The 18,384-nt window shown below is 37.1% G+C and overlaps 1 protein-coding gene across 1 annotated transcript; it reads right to left on the bottom strand.

The window, feature by feature from the left end:
- Positions 1-2,140: 2,140 nt before the first annotated feature.
- On the bottom strand, positions 2,141-16,864 carry CD47 (CD47 molecule). The gene is made up of 11 exons (XM_009587579.1): positions 16,627-16,864; positions 15,199-15,246; positions 12,964-13,053; positions 11,737-11,838; positions 11,258-11,350; positions 10,607-10,702; positions 8,689-8,781; positions 7,142-7,173; positions 4,762-4,786; positions 4,103-4,130; positions 2,141-2,608 (listed from the first exon to the last, which is right to left on the bottom strand). Exons 1-10 carry the CDS (start codon positions 16,862-16,864, stop codon positions 4,105-4,107), a joined length of 843 nt encoding a protein of 280 aa, XP_009585874.1. The 3' UTR covers positions 2,141-2,608; positions 4,103-4,104.
- Between the last annotated feature and the right edge of the window lie 1,520 nt (positions 16,865-18,384).

Genomic DNA, 18,384 nt, shown 5'->3' with positions numbered 1-18,384 from the left:
CATCAGTGGCTGTGCATGAGGTCATGCTGCAGCACCTCATGCAACCATGCATAAGCCCATGACAATCTCCCAACCAAAACCATCTGCAGCAGCCTAAGTAACACTGAGAACATTCTTGTATATCCAGTAAGTAATCTGGGGTGACAGAGGGTGTAAAGGCAGGGAGAAGAAGAGCTATGACTATGAATTTATGGAAGCAGTTACAGAAGTTCAATGCGATAGCAACAAGAAACTCTCTCACAAAAACAACTTAAAATGACTTTATTTTTTAAGTATATTAGCACGATATTTACAAAATTGTTTCGTGTTTCATAAATAAAAACATTTTCTTCGGTAAAGACTATAGATATTTAAAATGTCTATATATTTATATATACACACATACATACCCACACAAATGGAAGCATAGTTATGAACAACTTTGGTTTTAAATTACTGGTGGGAAAGGGCTGAGTGTATCAATGACTTCTTAAACTCTCGCTTTTGAATTTGTACCCACAAGAAATCCAGAGCAGAGCCCTTAACACAACAGGATGGTGGGTTTCTCCCATTTCTGGGGCAATCGATTCTGCAGCCTGTACATGGCCACCGAGCTCCTCATGTTTCAGCAACGCCTAGTAACAGCTCGGCCTCATCCCACAGTGACACAAACGGGTTCTACTGCAGTTTGCTTTACAGAAGCAATTAACATAAAGCTACTATACATCATGGTTTTTATAAGGCAGAATACCTCAACAGAATTCCAGTTGGTTTGTTTTTTATTCCTCAACTGCTCAACTTTCAACTTGCTAGGGGAAATCACTAGTTATAAATAGGGAGCTCTGCATGGTACTTAATCAGGTAAATTCTCACACTGAATTGTTAATGGAGAGTAATCTCCCATCTTTAGGTAGAGATTGTGATTATGGAAAAACCTGTATCAAAAGATTCACGTATAGGAGCTCCAATCTTATATAAATACTCCCACTGGCAAAGCTGAAGGTATGAAAGTAAGTGTAAACCATACATGCTTCTTAAATGTTTTATCACATGAATAACCCTCTTCACTGTAGCCAGTTCCGCTGACCATGGGTTGCTCTAAGCAGTTCAGTCCTGCAGCCCTAGCGAGAGGACTGTTTATGAGAGTAAATATTGTAAGATCAGATACCTCAATTTTATTTTATTGAATTCTTGATGCAAGGTGTCTGCATCGAGACTTGGAGCTCAACATGCAGAGACCTGAATCTCTGCAACATGCACCCACAACAAGGATATGAACCCGAGACTTGTGAAATTACTCAGAATCTTTAAAAACATGGATTTATTACATTACTGTTTGGCAACAGCTTTCCAAACAAACTTTTAAATTGTTAGAAGGAGAAAACCATGTATGCCGTTGAAATATATCACCTTAGTACGAACAGGAGACAGTGTGAAGATTTCTACAAAGTATACATAAAGTCCAAGAGAAGCCAACTATATTGGAACACTCTCAAAACAGTTGTAAAATGTGGTAAAATCTCATGGAATGTGCAAGTCCTAGAAAATTGATTTTTACTTGTACCACTTACATATATACAGAAACTGAGCCTCCTCACTTCTCTCATCAGCTCCTCCTACTTATCTTCTATTTTATGTATTTGTGATGTAATGGCAGCATCACAAACTTGGGTCAGAAATTAAATAGCTCCTTTTTCCATTCCAGAAAACAGATTTTAAAACTGTCAAAAATACATTAAATAGGACAACTCCTATTTTTATGAAGCATCAATGAGTTTTACAAATTCACTGAGTTACGAAAGTCTGAAATTGCTTCCAGTACCACACACTGCACAACATGAACACACACAAGAACCACATTCAGCATGAAAATTACTAGCTTCTGTGCTCCATAATTCCAGTGCTGAATTAGGCTCCAACAGTTGAGCAGTTTCTTATCAAAGAATACGGAAGAGGCAAGGAGAGCACTCTCACTGGACTAAAAGATCGGCCACCAGAGCATATATGATTACTGCCCATGGAGAGGAATACTACTGTTTCATGGAATTAGGAGAACTCGGTTAATAAGCTTAAGGAGAGCTGGGAGGAAACTTTGTACTTACGCAACTTTGTGTGTAAGCATTTTATTTACTTCTTTATAAAAGTTTTGCTGAATGTCAGAAAAGAAGTATTTGTACAGTCTCTACTTTCTGCTTGTATCATAGACATATGACCATACCTTGCCCATGCACACAAATAAAGAAAACAAAAGTCTAAATGGTATTGCAATCTTTGGGCTGAGCAGGCCCATTATCAAAGCAGTGACTAATGATAGTTTTTGAAAATAATACCACTAAGGATTACTGCAGGGGAGACCCTGTAGTGGGCAAACAGTGCTTTTTATATGCTCACCCTCAACCATACCATACATACCGTAACAAAAGAAAATATAGATCACATGTGGGCAAACACACATGTTCCTCGCTACAGCTGCTGTGACTATAAAATTACATCATTTATATCAAAAGCACTTTTGCCACACATGCAAAACAACTAGTTTCCTGAATTTCTTCTCTTTGAGTAGTGCATCTTCAAGGCCACGGTGTATCAACAACGATGTACTTTTCACACATCACATAGCTCTGCAGTTCTGGGAATTTTAAAAAAAAAAAAAAAAAAAAAAAAAGACAAGATTGTTCAGGAAGAGCACCAACATTTTGTGCTGCCTACCCACGTTACAGCTTAAAAAAATGACTTCTTTTTATTTCAAACTTTGAAAGCATGCTCAGCACTCAAATAATGGAAAAGAGTGGTACTAACAAGTGATGTTTCAACCTCTCCACAACAGAAAAGTGGACACTGTCTTGGAGCTCCGACTCATGAATTGGAATAAGCTGTAGCAGCTCCCAGCTTTAGCTGTCTGACCTGTCCTGTCTTTACTTCTAATGCTGGTTTACTTTCACATGCCATTTTGTAAGCTAGTGTGCTTCAGCGTCTGACTCATTCCCCCTTCAGTGTGTGTGTGAACTTTCAAGGGAAGGTTAAGGTAGAAAGCAGGTACAGGTCAAAAGGTTCCTGCCTCCAGCTTGTGTGTCAGAGCCCTTGCCTTCTATCTGTAAAACCTTCTGTTATTTTTAGGAGCCATCTTTCAGGGCAGAAAAAGCAGACAGACTTCTAACCCTACCCTGGAAGTCAAAATAAAATGGATAATTAGCAATTTCTGTGCTTTTGGAAGCTCTACCTCAGCACTAGAATAGGAGGGAGGTTTTTGTAAGCACACATGAGACCAAAGAAGAAACAGTCAACTTATTTAAAATTGGACCTCCAAGCAAAACTCTACCTTGTTCTTCACCAGTATGTGGTAATGGTATTGATCCCATCCTTATCTCCCCCCCTTTATTTACAGGATCTGGTAGATCTTTAAACATCAAGCATAACCAAAGGGCAGAAACCACAGTGCACCTTTAGATCCTAAAGTTCAAAATTCAGGTTTGTCAAAAATAAGTTGAAGTTATTTAAGCAGTTCGTAAATTTTATTAAGATGTGTTTCACTTCTGTTCATTTTTAAACACTACAATCTAACCCTGAAAAATAATACATTGAGTGAAATCTGATTGGAATACAAACAATCTAACAAAATCCAGAGAATTTAAATAAACATCTGAAGGGGGGGAGGGGGAGAGAAAGTCTACTTCTAAACCACTTTCCTGTGAACTTCTATGGGACATCTCAAATTAAGTATGTAGAGAAGGCTTGGTCATATTAACAATAACAAAAAAAACCACCTCAAAAACCAAATACAACAACCCACCACCAAGGAACAGTCCATGCATCTTAAATACTATATAAGCATAAAGGAAGCATACAAACTATTTGACTTCCCACATTTGATCAGAAACATGCTATTTAATAGTTCTCTCTGACTCATCCTCTTCACTGTTTAGAAATACACATTCTTCCCCTACGTATGATACAGAAAACATGTATTCTTTCTTTGCAGTGAAATATAATTTGAATAAGAACAGCACCTGCACTGAAACCTGTCCTCCAAGTTTCACCATATTAACACTGGGTAACCCTAAACATTAAAATCCCCAAATACATGTTAATTAAAATAAGTATCTTGAGACATATTTGGACTTACCGTCATTCTAACATCACTCCTTTTGCATCTTTAAAAGCCAAGCAAATGGATTAGTAATGAGCCAAACGGCAAGAAATGCTTCATAATTAATATTCAGATTAATTCTAAAATTTGGGTTAGAACTTGCTACTACTTGGCATGCCAATCAGTGAACAGAATAGCAAAAAAAAAAAAAAAAAAATTTTTAGTCATCCCTTTCTCACCGTAAATTTTCCCCATCTTAAGTGCTATCAGAGTTTCCCCAACCCAAAGAAATATCAAAAGAATAGTGTGACAAGAATAGATTATAAGTATTCCACCAAGATAAATGCTCATGAAGAAGAATTAACATCAACTTTCAAGACCTGTCCCTCTTTTCCTCTTAAAAGTTGGACTTCTTGCAAAAAGATAGAGGGTGGATATAATATCCTGAGACACTAGATTTGTCCTAAAACAGTCAAACAATGCCACTGGCTAGCAAGCACAGTAGCGTAGAACAAGGGGTCTGGAGCTGCAGGCATAATTTCATCCAGAGATCAAACTCTTACTGGCTCAGAGCCACGTAAGTTGACATACCGATCTGCCATCTCAGTGCCGTTGTATTGAGAACTACAATTATTTTTTGACCTTTTTCCATAATTAACCCCTTAATTAGAAGATAAGCCTTGAATATCACCTACCATTTAGTGGTTCTTCTACAGCTTTCTGCAAAACATTTAAAAATATATATATGTATAAAAAGCCTTCATGTTTACTTTTGGCTCGCCACAGTTAAATTACTCTAATTGACATATACAGTAAGTAGTGATTCTACAGAAATGAAGAAAGCTGAACGTTAATAAAATTAATTACTAGAGTTCTCAAAAAAATTAAATCAATCAATAACTGCCTTCTCCAGATTATTTTTTCCCCACTGTAAATTTTTCCTCAGATGAAATACCTCTAGGTGGCAGCAAAAGGCATGCAGATACTATTTTTAAGCTCTAAACCCTAACTGATTATTTCTGTGACGTGATCAGTAGTTAGTAATAAAGCAGCATGACTTAAAAAAAAATAGTAGCCAAGCAATCAAGAGTAATCTCAAAAGGAAATACACCACAGTTGTGCATTTAGTCTGGTAGACAATCATCAGAAACAACACACACAATCTACAGAAACGTTAGAAAAATCAGTAATTGGTTAAGATGGCAGATTTCAAAATACGCACCTTTTCCCCCTCAAGAAAATATCAAGCATCATTTTGTGTGCCCCAGTGTCAAAATTAAGCACTTCCCCAACATTAAATTTTCCATAGTCTTTAGATTACACAGAATCAAAGCGTATTTTCAAAATTACTTCACACCTATTTATTGCCTCAAAGTACAGCAATATATGCCGAACAGCCCTTGATGGAAACAGTTAACACACTTAATTGCCCACTAGATCTTTCTGTAACTTCCATAAGTTCATGGGCACAAATTATCATCTGAATTCCTCTGTATCTGACCCTCCACTAACTGCAGCTGCAAACCCCCTATTTTTAGTGGCTGAGATTTCCAATGACCTCTAAATTTTAAAAATTTCTTTTGATTTCATTCTTGTCTCCAATTCGGAGAGTAACATGGTGTTCACTTACTACAGAATTGTGGCTATTTCTTTATTTGTCAAATCCTTACTGCAGTGTAAAACCACCTGGTAAAGAGAACAGCTCATAAAGAGAACGGAGTTCCACAAAGGATGTTATTTAGCATGTTGGTTTCTATTTCAAAGCTTATTTACAACCAAAAACAAAGTTTAAAAAAAAAATCTCCTCTTGCCCTGTTTGTTTCCATTCTACAAGTAAACATGAGCACATTAGATAAAGGCAAGATTGTGTTTTAAAAGAACCGTATCTGTAATACACTTAGCTCATTTTTATAATATAATGAACTTTGTGAGTTTCCTCTTTCTCTTTTTCTGTTTTTTTTGTTTTGTTTTGTTTTGTTTTTTTTAAAACTCCGTGCACTTATATTTCTTCCATAAGTAAGAGACCAATTCTCTGAAGTACTATTCCTTAAAATTAGAATGGATGAGAAAAAGCAAAGGGAAAAAAAAAAAAAAAAAATCTCTGTTGTCCTAACTGCAGTCAGCTCTCCTGCCCCACTGTTAGAAACCATCTTTCTTCAACAGCTAGGTCTCAGGCTGTAGACTGAAGAGGAGACCTGGAAATGTGTCTCAAATGATGGCTGCCAGCCAAGAAATGGGATGACTTAGGACTTAGGATTTGCCATGCTCCCCTGCTACAAGGAAATTTTACTGGTATTTTACAGTTGTGCCTCTTTACTTGCTTCTGCAAAACTCCAGAAATCAGGCAGTTCACATTCATGGATCCCTAGAAAGCACTGTGTAAGTATATGAAAATTACTGGTTTAGGAATGATTACTCTAGAATTCAAAAAAACTGACTGAAAAACCTTCTTTAAAAAAACAAAGTGCTTTTCCATTTGTTCTGTGTGACCTAAAGACAGACACTCTGCTTTCAGATGGTCTCATCAAATTAAGGGGCATTATAGGAAAGTAAGAAAAGAAAAAAATATCAAGGCTATAGCACCTGTATACGGGGAATTCAAGAGAATATTAAAGGGTTCCAGTGTAAAAGACTAAAGGAAAAAAAACCCTAAGTCTTTGTTATAAGCCACCTAGATAAAAAAATTCAACAGTATTCTGCACTCACCTTAATAAAAAAGCACTTTCATTAAGGCGAGCAAAAGGTCTTTATAAATTCATGTGAGAGAGTGCATTGTAAAAGAACACCAAACTTCCCTTCACATCCACCACCTTTTTGTGACAACTCTTGAAACTCCATTTGGGCAAAACAGTCGGAGTAGCTGTTAGGTAAGGGTGGCAATTACAGTACTATAGACACACTCAATAGGGACAATGAAGACCACCAACTCACTCAACATTAGACATCTGTTACACAGCCAGAACTTTTGCTTGCTACCAACCTGGTCTGAATTCGAACTAGTGAAGAAAGGTTCAGTATCTCACTACAATCCCCTGAGCCATCTAGTCACCCCAAATTTATTAATTTTAAGCTTACCCCTGGACGAGGATGATCTTTCACTCTGGAACCTGAAATAATTACAAAAAAATGACCAGGCAGATGAATAAATGTCATAATTAACCAAATAAAAGTATCTACTGATAAAACTTTGAACAGAGTAGCAACACACAAAACTGAAGCTTCCCCTATCAAAAACTACTTAATATGATGATCTGCAATTTCTTAAAGCCTCTAAGCACTCCTCTGTTTAGGAACTGAATAATCTTATCATGTACAGTCTGTGAATTGTCCCACTCATGCATTCAGCTCTAAAAATGAATTATGCTACACACTATTCTTTGTGCTTATTTTGGAGTGCTGGAATCTACCCCAACAGTCACATTTGACTTCTTCAGCTAGCATAATCAAACTACAAATGCAGTATTTATGCAGACCATTAGCACACAGCATCAGTGTCATATATATGAGTAGACCAAAGTCAATAAATATTACTTCTATCATTGTTAAAAGGCTTGCTTTATCTCTGTCACTTTTTTGACTCATCTTCATCTATCTCAGTTATCAAATATTAGGCATTCTGCCTTAAGTTCTTCTTCAATAGCAATCCTCCCTGTCTCAGGGTCTATTATTTCTGACCATGCCCACACATGGTATGCATGTACTAAAACTGGAAGACTGCATAGTTCAGTGCAGACTAGGGACTGCACTGACTGTGTACACATCAGCTTGAATTTGGAAGCAATATATCCTCAATTGCACAGTTCTACATCCAAACAAACAAGCTGTTTGAAGAGCCTTCATGCACAGCTAGAAACAAAGTCACTCTGCTCTCAGACCCAAGCTGTAAAGTCCACACAGTGTTATGCTGTGGTGTGCCAGCTTAGAGATGTCTGCACCACATTCCAATCACACAGCATTGCTGTGTTTTTTGCTTATTTAGCAGGCCTGACCGGCTTTTATACCTTTGAATCTCTCACCTTTTTGAGATCCGGTGAACAGACCAGTTTCTGAAACAAAGTATTGCTATTCTTGGCTCCTGGCTTTTAAAATTAAGCATAAGAAAAAATAGGATTCACTAAAATTAAAGGTGTGCATTCAAATCGCTCTTATTTGAACCCACCTCTAACCAGTGGAAATCACTAGGCAGATTTTGCTTCTTTACATTCATATTCTGATAAGCTTGTGTCTGCACCATCCCATAATGCACTTTATAGAATCCCTGAAATCCTTTTGCTCTCTTCGTTCTAAACTTCAACTAGCCAACTGTGTAAATGCAGAGTTTAAACAGCAACATCTATCCTACAGTTGAAACACTCTTACTTAAGAAACCTGTTCATGTTGATCTCAAAACAGCTTATTATGATAAACCGTAAATTTCTCTACTCAGGATTCCCCACAGTCTCTATGAAACAAAGCCAACATACACAGACAATTGTTCAGTAATCTTAAACTATGTAATTGTGAAATCACACCTTATGTTCAAATCAGCTATGTCTACCCCTGAAAAGTACAATAGAGAAAATTGCCCTTCTGAATATTTAAGTGCCAAAAAACCACAATGCAGAATATTAGGCGCTACTTACCCATAATAAACACGTAAGCCAGACTAAGCAAATTAGCAATAGCCATAATAGCTAAGCCAGCAATCACAACAGACCCATGTAATGGAGGACAGGCTGTTAAAAACACAATACAAGAAACTGAATCATCTGACACAAGCAAAAGCACAAACTTTTATTTTCAGATATAACTGAATACTAAAATAAATAAGCCTGATAAAAACAGATGTGATTAATTTCTCTTTCAAAGCTATCCCAGAACTACTTCCGCATCTTTTTTCCCTGTATACATTCTTTAATAATACAGAGGCATTTACTGATTTATCCTGCTTAGCTGTACTGTTCTACTACAGTTTAGCTATTCTACTGTCATTCACTGCAATTGACAACATTCTTTCATTAATTGTATTTTAAATTTAAACATACATCTTCAATCCCAATTGTTTTGAACTATAATTGCATTACATTACAGAATACAATACCGCTACTGATAAAACAGGGTAAAAAAAGGGAAGAAGGGAACAAAATATGAGGGTAGTTCTGAGGCAAATCCACCACAGATAACAGGAATGATCCACGTTTACAGGGATATCAGAGAGCAGGAACAGGCTATTACAACCTAACCATAGTTCACTACAGAAACTCCTTGTTCTCTGATCCTTGTTTCTGGGGGCTTGAAGTCATTGCAACTATCTGTGAGCTCAACCTAGGATAAGCTATTTCTACTGACACGTAAGGGTCATTGAGCTCAACTTCCAGAGATACAGGTAACATCTTCCTTACATGACCTGTGAAAAGGTCACCCTGAAAAACTAGGGAGACTTTCCATTTGAGACCATAATAAAAACATCCTCCATTTTGTATTACTCTAGAGGATTAATGCTTTACCAGAAACCTCCCATCAGTTTATTTTACTATTACATTTGACAACACTTAGGTGCCCCTTACAAATACTTCTGTAAATACTAAACAATAAGCATAAAACTCAAATCACAACTCCACTGAAAGGTCTATCATTTCACCCAGATTAGACAAGCCTTTAGAAACCACTTCAAGGAGAAACAGTTTTTCTTAAATCCCCAACCAAATAAATGATTAAAATGAAGAATGTCCCGATGAAACAATAAATCAGGGGTATAAAGTGCTTCCAATGAACACGAGTATGTATTCTACTACTAAATATACTGCCAAGAATGCCTAGTCCTAAATTCACCCCTTTTCTTTGCTGTGGGGTTTTCTGGTGGGCAGAGGGGAAGGCAGGCTGGGGACAAAGAGAGGGTTAGAGGCAGGGATAAGGGGTACCACTGTGTGCGGTGTTTTGTTGGTGTTCCTTTACAACAGCGACTACTTTTCGGTGCTGAAACAGAATGCCAGCCACCACCAGACTTAAAACAGTCCAAGAACACTTCCAAGTTTACTGTCTCTGCATTTGCCTTCTTAGGCTGTTTCAGTGGTATTTGTTTCCCAGCGACTGTTATCAATCGCATACAAGTAGAGATTAACAAGGAATTTCGGATTTATTCATTGAACATGAGAAAATTATTATGACTCTAGTTTAGTTTCTGAACACCCTAGGCCTCAGTAAGAATAACAGTAATAAAGGTCAATGTTGGTTTTAGATGGCTCTTTAGGGCGCTAACTGTTGCAAAATTAAAACAATTAACTTTTTTTTGTTTTTTTAAAAGCAACTGCTCATAGAATGCAGTCATGCTGGATATAGGCATACTAATGAAACTGATTTATGTAATACTGCCTTTGGGCCATTCTTCTTTCACTAGATAAAAGAGCATTAACACAGTAGTCCTAAAGTACATTTACAGTAGTTACTTGCTAACACTCAATGTAGTGAAGCCATTTTTACAGCATTTTAGTGTTACAAATAAACAAACATCAGGTATAAACAAAAGTAAAAAGAGACTTTTACAGAAGATAAATTGCTTACCTGAGACACACAGTGCAAAACCAACCACAGCAATTATATAACCAAGAATTTGCAAACCTATCAGAGCAAATGTTGCTTGTGGTAGACTATCAAAAACTGGGAAAGACAGAAGGAGAAACACAATTGTAATTTTAAAGTTTAACTACAGAGACACAAAAGGTAGATCATTCACATGAAGCTAGAAATCAGATTCTCCTAAATTCCAAGCTCAGCCAGCCAGCGTGATAACAAAACTCACAAGTCACTGCAAGTCATTCAGGGCTCCTGTATGTATACACACACACATATATAAAAATTTATGTATATATAAATAAAATTATAAATAAACTACAAGTGGAAAAAATGAAACCCATACATTCTGCAAGTTAGTTAATCATCCCAGTCCCAAGATGCAGGTTTTTGAATGACTCAGATGTCCTACCCTAAATCTCATTTTTCAAGCAGGTAACTTATACTTCTTCCCTGAAGCAACTTAGCCAAACACACACAGGTTAAACGTTTTGAGACACTAGAAAGGTCAGGAATCCAGGACGCTATCGTAGCACCTATTTATAAAAATGAAAATAGTATGCAGATTATGGGGGGGACGGGGAGAGTGCTCCATTTTTCTATCAGTATGTTCTTGAGCTAGTGAATAAATAAAATACTCACCAATTCCAAACATAAAGTATTGAAGCGGTACCAAAATCACAGCAGGGACTACAATTAGGCCAAGACCAGCTTGATTCTGTGCAGCATAGCCATCTGCAAACATTTGTTTGGAAATTAGTAAAACAGAAATCCTTGATTGGGATAAAGCACAAAGCAACAAAAGTAAATCATTAGTATCATCAAGTTTTTAGGGTCCACAAAAAATCCCACTGAAGCACCAGAAGTCACTCCCTAGCTCCTAATATTCACCCAAGGTAGGACAGAAAATAGAAATAAATTTGGAGTCTGTATCTCCCTATGATCATCTGAGGGACTGACAACCTCAATGCTGTTTCTGTTATATTCTGTATTTTTTTTTTCCATTTTAAAATTAGTAGATGGCAATTAATAGGTGGTACTAACTTCCATACTACTGCATGGAGGAGATTCATTTGTGCTCTTATTCCCTTAAACTAGGAAGACAATTTTAATACACTTACCTTGGACAAAAAGAACAGTGCCTACAACAGCAGCAGCTGTGAAGATGATACCTCCTACAATAAAGCCCAGTTTCTTCTGAGGTACAATTTCGTATTTTAATGCTTAAAGACAAGACAAAGAGAGACAGAGAGGAAAACAATCAGACATAGAGATTCTCTCACTAAAATACACAGATTTTGTGATTAGGACTGTTGTCCTCAACAAAGAAACAAACTCCTAAAAAATTAGAACTATATATATTACCAAGATTTAATTTGTTTTCATTGTTTGATATGGTTAATATGGCTTACTCAGATAAATGAAACCTGGCATTGGTGTTCTACTCAAATTCTTAATTCCACCTTCTATACAATTCAGGCAGTATGTTATCAAAATAACTTTGGGACATGGTACAGGTTAATTCAAGTAGATGCAGTACTGGCATTTAAATAATGTTACAGTGAATTTGTTACTCAGGTGAGTGTCAGACAGGGATTTAGAAATTCCAGATTTAATGCTCTTCCCCGTGACACTGTGTGAGCTCAGACGTATCACATCCATCCCTTAGGGAACCGGATGATGTTCCCATCTCACCAGAATGCTTTGAGGACGAGTAGATATGGGATGACCTACATGTTCAGATGTCATAGACAAGACTAATTTTCAGTAAAATTGCCCTGCTAAATAGCTGCCAACTCAGAAGCGGTTGATTCCAGTGGAGGGTTTCAAAGCAGCAGCACTTTAGTAGTCTTCGGAAAAGAAGGAACAGTACAAATACAACATCATAATAAGCCATGTTTGTTTCTGCCTTATACACTGCTAAAACTAAGACACAAAAAAAGGCAGCTTTTACTTCAAGCTTGAAAATTAATACACCAACAACCCTGGTATATGTTGAAATTGGTAATCACAAATTGACCAAGCCTGTTAAGTAACAGTGCTTATTAGGAACTACCTTGACAAATGTATGAGTTAACTCTCTCATGGTGTTAGCCGATTCATACCAGAAGAAAGCCCAGCAATAAACATAACACAGTGTGGATGATCAGGAGAGGATTCCAGAGCAAACCAAACACCAAGTTGTTTGACAAAGCAGACGTACCACCCCTCTGTGTATTATCTGGATCAATTCTACCAGACATCTTTTAGAGTAAGCACTGTCTTTCATCTTACACAGATGCCTTTATGCAAGCAAGTGATTTTACGACAAACCAATAATTGCAAAGAATTAAAGAGTCAATACTTACCAATAACACTTAACTGAGCCGAACACAAAATAATAACTAAGAACAGCAACGCTATGATGATTGCCCTTTCCACTAGAAGAAACCATGATCCTAGAGAATAAACAAAGAAAAATGGTAGGAAGAAAACAAAAACCGAGGTTATTAGCTTTACATTTATTGCTCCTTTTAGGCTATGCTCTAGATTGCTCAATACTGTACGTAACAGTTAGCATTAAGAGTTATAATAGGCTAGGAAAGCTACGACTTCTACCTATGTATTTTCCACTCTGATCTTGTGTGTGATAACCTATTTTTTTCAGTATTTCTAGTTACCCTAACATTTTCCAAACTGGAGGTCTTAACCTCCACTGCAGCAGAGCATATGTTTATGCTATTGTCTGGCAGTACAAGCTAGTTAGCTTGTGGAACTACAAACAGCACAGTAGATCAGAAAAATGGTGCATTTAAGCTAAGCAGGGAAGCTGGGCAAGATATGAAAAGTCCAATTTGATGCTTCCCCAGCTATTCTATCCTACCTCCAACTGCTGTAATTCCTGAAGAAACCCAGATGTGTGATAAGGAATACAGGAGCTAACCTAACTGAGAAGGAAACACTGCTTTGTTAATTTTAGAAATCACACACCTTCCTTTAGGTCTTCCCACCATCATCCATTTAGCTTTTTTTCTCCTGCATCTTGGATGCCTTAGGCTGTTCAGTCACTCGTAAGACCATGTAAGTCACCTTCCAACATAAAATTCTGAAAATATGTCCACTGAACTAGAAAACGCAGTTTATTCTTGCATCTCTGCTCATAACTTCATTTAGACTCAGTGGAATCCAAAGTCTCCGTTTCTTACATTATACTTGCCACTGTTCCTCTGCCTGCACTCTTGCTTCCACGGAAATTTCTAATCTTCATCTAGATGCATATTCCTTGCACTTACTCTCCATATTTAAAAGCTGTATCTGCAGCTCCAGAAACATGGAATTAAGTAGCAATACCTCAGAACTTTCAATGCCAAGTAAATACCTTGAAGACAGTTTTAAATTCACAAATTCCCCTCTTCTCCCCCTGCAAGGGGTCACAGAAGAAGATACTGTGGTTACAACTTGAATGAATACACGGCAATCATAAAATATACTAAAGGCAGAGAAATGGAGGAATATCTGCCAACTTCCTTACTGCCAAAAGAAGCTAATTTAATCAATTGTTTAAAGGAAGGCTTTTTGCTTCATTTGCATTTTCAAAAAAGCAACTAATATTGAACAGTAACTTCAATGCACAGTTGCAATTCTCTAGATAAGCCAAATCCTACAGGCAAATCCCAGCAATGCTGTCCATTGTAACTGAGAATTATTAATGAACTGAAAGTATCTGCAAGCAGAGACTCTAAAGCAGCTTCACTTCCTCCGTAGTGTTTCCAGATTACACTACCAGGTATTACAAATGGAAAAAAGCAGCGATGAAGCCTGGTATCTGCTAGGACTTCAGCATTCAACATGGAACCACATATGGTCCAGTCTTAGAGTCTAAAAGCAGTTATTGTATGGAAATGCTTGCAATACTACTGGTATATACAACATGCAAATAAGAGAAACAGCGGAACACCTTTTCCTGGTAATACATTTCCCTTACTCTGGTGCTTCATAGCAATAAAATAAACTCCTGGCGAAAAGTAGTATTTTGAAAGCCAATATAAGGAAGTCAGTTCCAAACTAATGAGAGAAGAGAAAGAGGCAAGGAGAAAAGAAAGAGGCAGGGAGAAAAGAGGAAACTTGACGGTCACTCTCTTGTGAAGATTTTTTTGTGCCCAAAGACAAGGGCACTAGCATTAAGTCTTGCTCACTCTGCTACCCACTTCCTAGGTGAATCCAGGAATTCTGTAAAGTGAGATGGAGAATAGTTGGCTCTTACAAGACTATCTTTGTAAATGCATCAATTGGAACATATTAGTAGTGACAGCATGAATTCATTGCTCAGAAATGACAGAGCGAAGACTGGTGCAGGATTTCTATTATTCACTAACCCTCTTCAAAATTCACTTGCTACACTTTCTTCTATTAGCTTATTATCTCAAGAGTATCTCTAGAACACTGAGGAACAAACAAAAACAAATTATGCAGAAGAATTTAAAGAGAGAACCAGCGACTGTTTTACCTTCAGCTAAACCCTCAAACATAAGACTAAGTTTTACATTTTCTAGCATATACTCTCAAACCTAATACGACCTCGCAACTATAAGTTCTTCACCAACCACATTTTTCCTTTGGTGTTGGGGTATTTTCCTCGCCGCAACTGACAACTAGAAAATGAAATTAGAAAAATTACATCAGTTTCCTGCTTTGTAGTCTTTATGCTGCTTTCAGAATTCTAAACACAGAGAAAGTAAAAATAAAACAGTAAAACTTGCAAATAGGACTTGATTCTACTGCATCCTCAAGCCTTGTTTCCTATTCTAGTGCTTAACACTGAATGGCAAAAACAGTCCAAAAAGGTTGAGTGAGGATGAAGTCATAAGAGAAGGAAGGAAACTGCCTATACCTCTTCCCCTGTTTTTGCAGTGTTTTAAGAACTGAATGATTTTGTAGCATTCTCATTCTTTCAGTGGCTGTGCCCCTCTCAATCCATTTCAGGATCACATTTGTTTTGCAGTGTATATAGTTAACTCAATAATTAGACCCAACTGTGAATTACACAGATGTCTGCAGCAGGACACAAGTACATCTTTTTGAGCTTCACAAATATTTTAATGACAAATGCAAAAACTAATAGCAAAAACGTCCTAGGACAATTCTACAATGCACGGGTAAGACTCCATGTACTACGCATATGTAAAATATTCAGTGCTTCTGAGCAGCTTTCCAGAAGCAAGAAGCAAGTCTCCCGTACAGAACAGATAAACAATACACACATATGTTCAGTGAAACTGTCACTTCCACAGAATACTAGACAGACTGCACATGTACAGCAGATCCCATTATTCAATAGCTGGGGCGCTAGAGCACGTGGGCTGCGTCTGACACGATAACGTAAAATGGCTCACTAAATGAGAAATTCATCACTTAGTCACCATTATTCTCGCTTACATTGTCTTCTGAAGATGACACTTAATGCTAGACAACCGTAACAAGTCACCATCTAGTAGTAGCATTTTCAACCTGGAAAACTGCCTATCTTCAGATCAAGTTTTAGAGCTCTTGTACAGAATTTCTATTAGCTCTATCTGTAATTTTTCCAGCATAGCTAAAGATTGCAAGATGCAATTCTTCAAAGAAAAGATCTCTGCAGCCACTGTGATGGATGTATACATCTCAGTACTACGAAGATACTAGGAATATGTTTCAGTATGTAAAGCAATAACATGAGCGTGCTGAAAGTATCACCAACTACATAATCTAACAGATGTGGGAAAGCATAGATTTTACTGTATTAGACAAGTGATCTTCAGACATTATTATAGAATGAAAAAATGTGTTCAGATCTTTCCCACAGAAGCACTCCCCTATAACTTAATCCAAAATAACTCATATTAGCATTCAAGTTAGAAGGCCTGGGTGCTACATTTTTTGTATTTTCAATTTAAAGTAATACACTGTCATATTCACTATTTTTCTCTTTCCCGTACGATTTTGCTTGTTTTCTCTCAGAAAAACAGATTCTAAAACAATGGCAGGCAACTCACCTGAGTGGTTTCTAAGTTCAATTCTTGTTTCTCCATCTCTGATTGATTCTGTTACTTCACAACTGTAATTTCCAACATCTGCTTCTGCACTGTTAAGCGTTAGAGAGGCAATACCCTTGGGTAAATCTGCCTGAGATACTAAGTTAGCTGATGGAACCGCTGGATCTCTGAAAAACTCCTGTCTTGCGCCATCAAAAGAAAAAATTATTTTTCCTTGTTTTTTCCATGTAACAAACATGACATTTGCATTGTTCTCCTTTAGATTAGTCACATAGCAAGGTAAAATGACAGTTTTATTACAGTCAGTTCTTTCAACAACATCTGTCGCACTAAGTATCAACCGGGCAGAACCTATAAAGAAAAATGAAAATTGACACATTCAGAATTGTTTCTTAATATACAAGAGAAGAAAGAAAAAAGAATTACAACACGTGACTTGGGAAAACAAAACAAACTCTCCCACGAAACCACAAGAAGATAACTATGCTTTAAGGGAGTAGCAAAAGAAGGAAAAAAGGCATTATTATAATTCTACCACAGCCCCTCTACACAGACTTAGCCATTCTCACATCCATTTAATGTATAGATAACATAACCTATCATAGATTAAAGAAAAAAAGTAATAAAACTTTGGGCTGCCACTTACTTGTACACTTCCCCTAAAATGCCACATGCAGAAATACTGCATTAAGGCTTGGTTACTGCAAAGCATACACATAACATTAATTGCAGCTTGTCCCACTGATGTTCAAAATTTTGCTGCTGATCACACAGGTATCTAAAAACGGAGGTCCAGGCATCAGCTCCACACAAGCATCCTTTACAGTTTGTTAAGGACAGGGGGAAAAAAATTCTACTTTTACGCTTCTGAGAGAAGGCAGGCAAGGCAGCTTAGTCAACCAAGGTTTGTCATTTGTTCCTTCTTATCTCTGAGGGTGGAGCCAAATGCCCAGAGATTTAGATCGTTTCTTGCAAATTCTCTCTCTTTTCCTTTCCGATGGAGGAGGTGCACACAAAATACCATATATTAAACAAGATTATTACTTACTTAGTAGTTGAGTGTATACACAATAGTATTGAAAATGGAGAATTTGGAACAACAAATGTCCTGTATTATAAAACGTTGTGATTAACACTACTAACAATAGCATACAATGCAGGTAATGAAAAATCACCACCACACAGGATTATGTTATCACTGCTGTTTTTTATCATTTCTCTCCCACACTGCACCACAGTTCTAAAACAGTACTACTGACTGACCACTGTTTCAAGAAAGACCTAAATCCTATGCCAAGATTTTATCTGAAATGAATACCCATGTTCTTGAAAACACCAAAAATTACAGTATCAGTATTTAAATTACACCAGGAACCAGAAGAAAGAGGTTAATTAAACTAACTTGATTGCAAAATATGAAGGCTTTGAATCCTGTATTTTCTACATTTTTCCTCATTTGCGTGAAATCGCGACTTAGTTTAATAGCTGTCCTAATAGTCATTGCTCCCCAAAGTCCCAGTAGCATTAATTATTCAAAATGCTTGACTATATCCACCTAATAAAAGCAAATATGGGAAAAGATATGTACTGTAGAACAAGACCACAACCCCTAATACGGTAAGCACACAGACTTACAAACTGGAGTAGCTCCCGTGACTTCAGAGGAACTACTGGTATTCACGTGTCTAAACCAGCTCAGAATTGTGATATATAGTTGATAACTAAATTCAATTAGGGGAAGGGGGGAGGGGGGAGAAT

This window comes from Fulmarus glacialis, unplaced genomic scaffold (assembly GCF_000690835.1).
Source record: "Fulmarus glacialis isolate BGI_N327 unplaced genomic scaffold, ASM69083v1 scaffold22881, whole genome shotgun sequence".
NCBI lineage: Eukaryota > Metazoa > Chordata > Aves > Procellariiformes > Procellariidae > Fulmarus > Fulmarus glacialis.
Note: the sequence above shows the minus strand (reverse complement) of the source record. Positions and strands in the feature narration are given on the sequence as shown.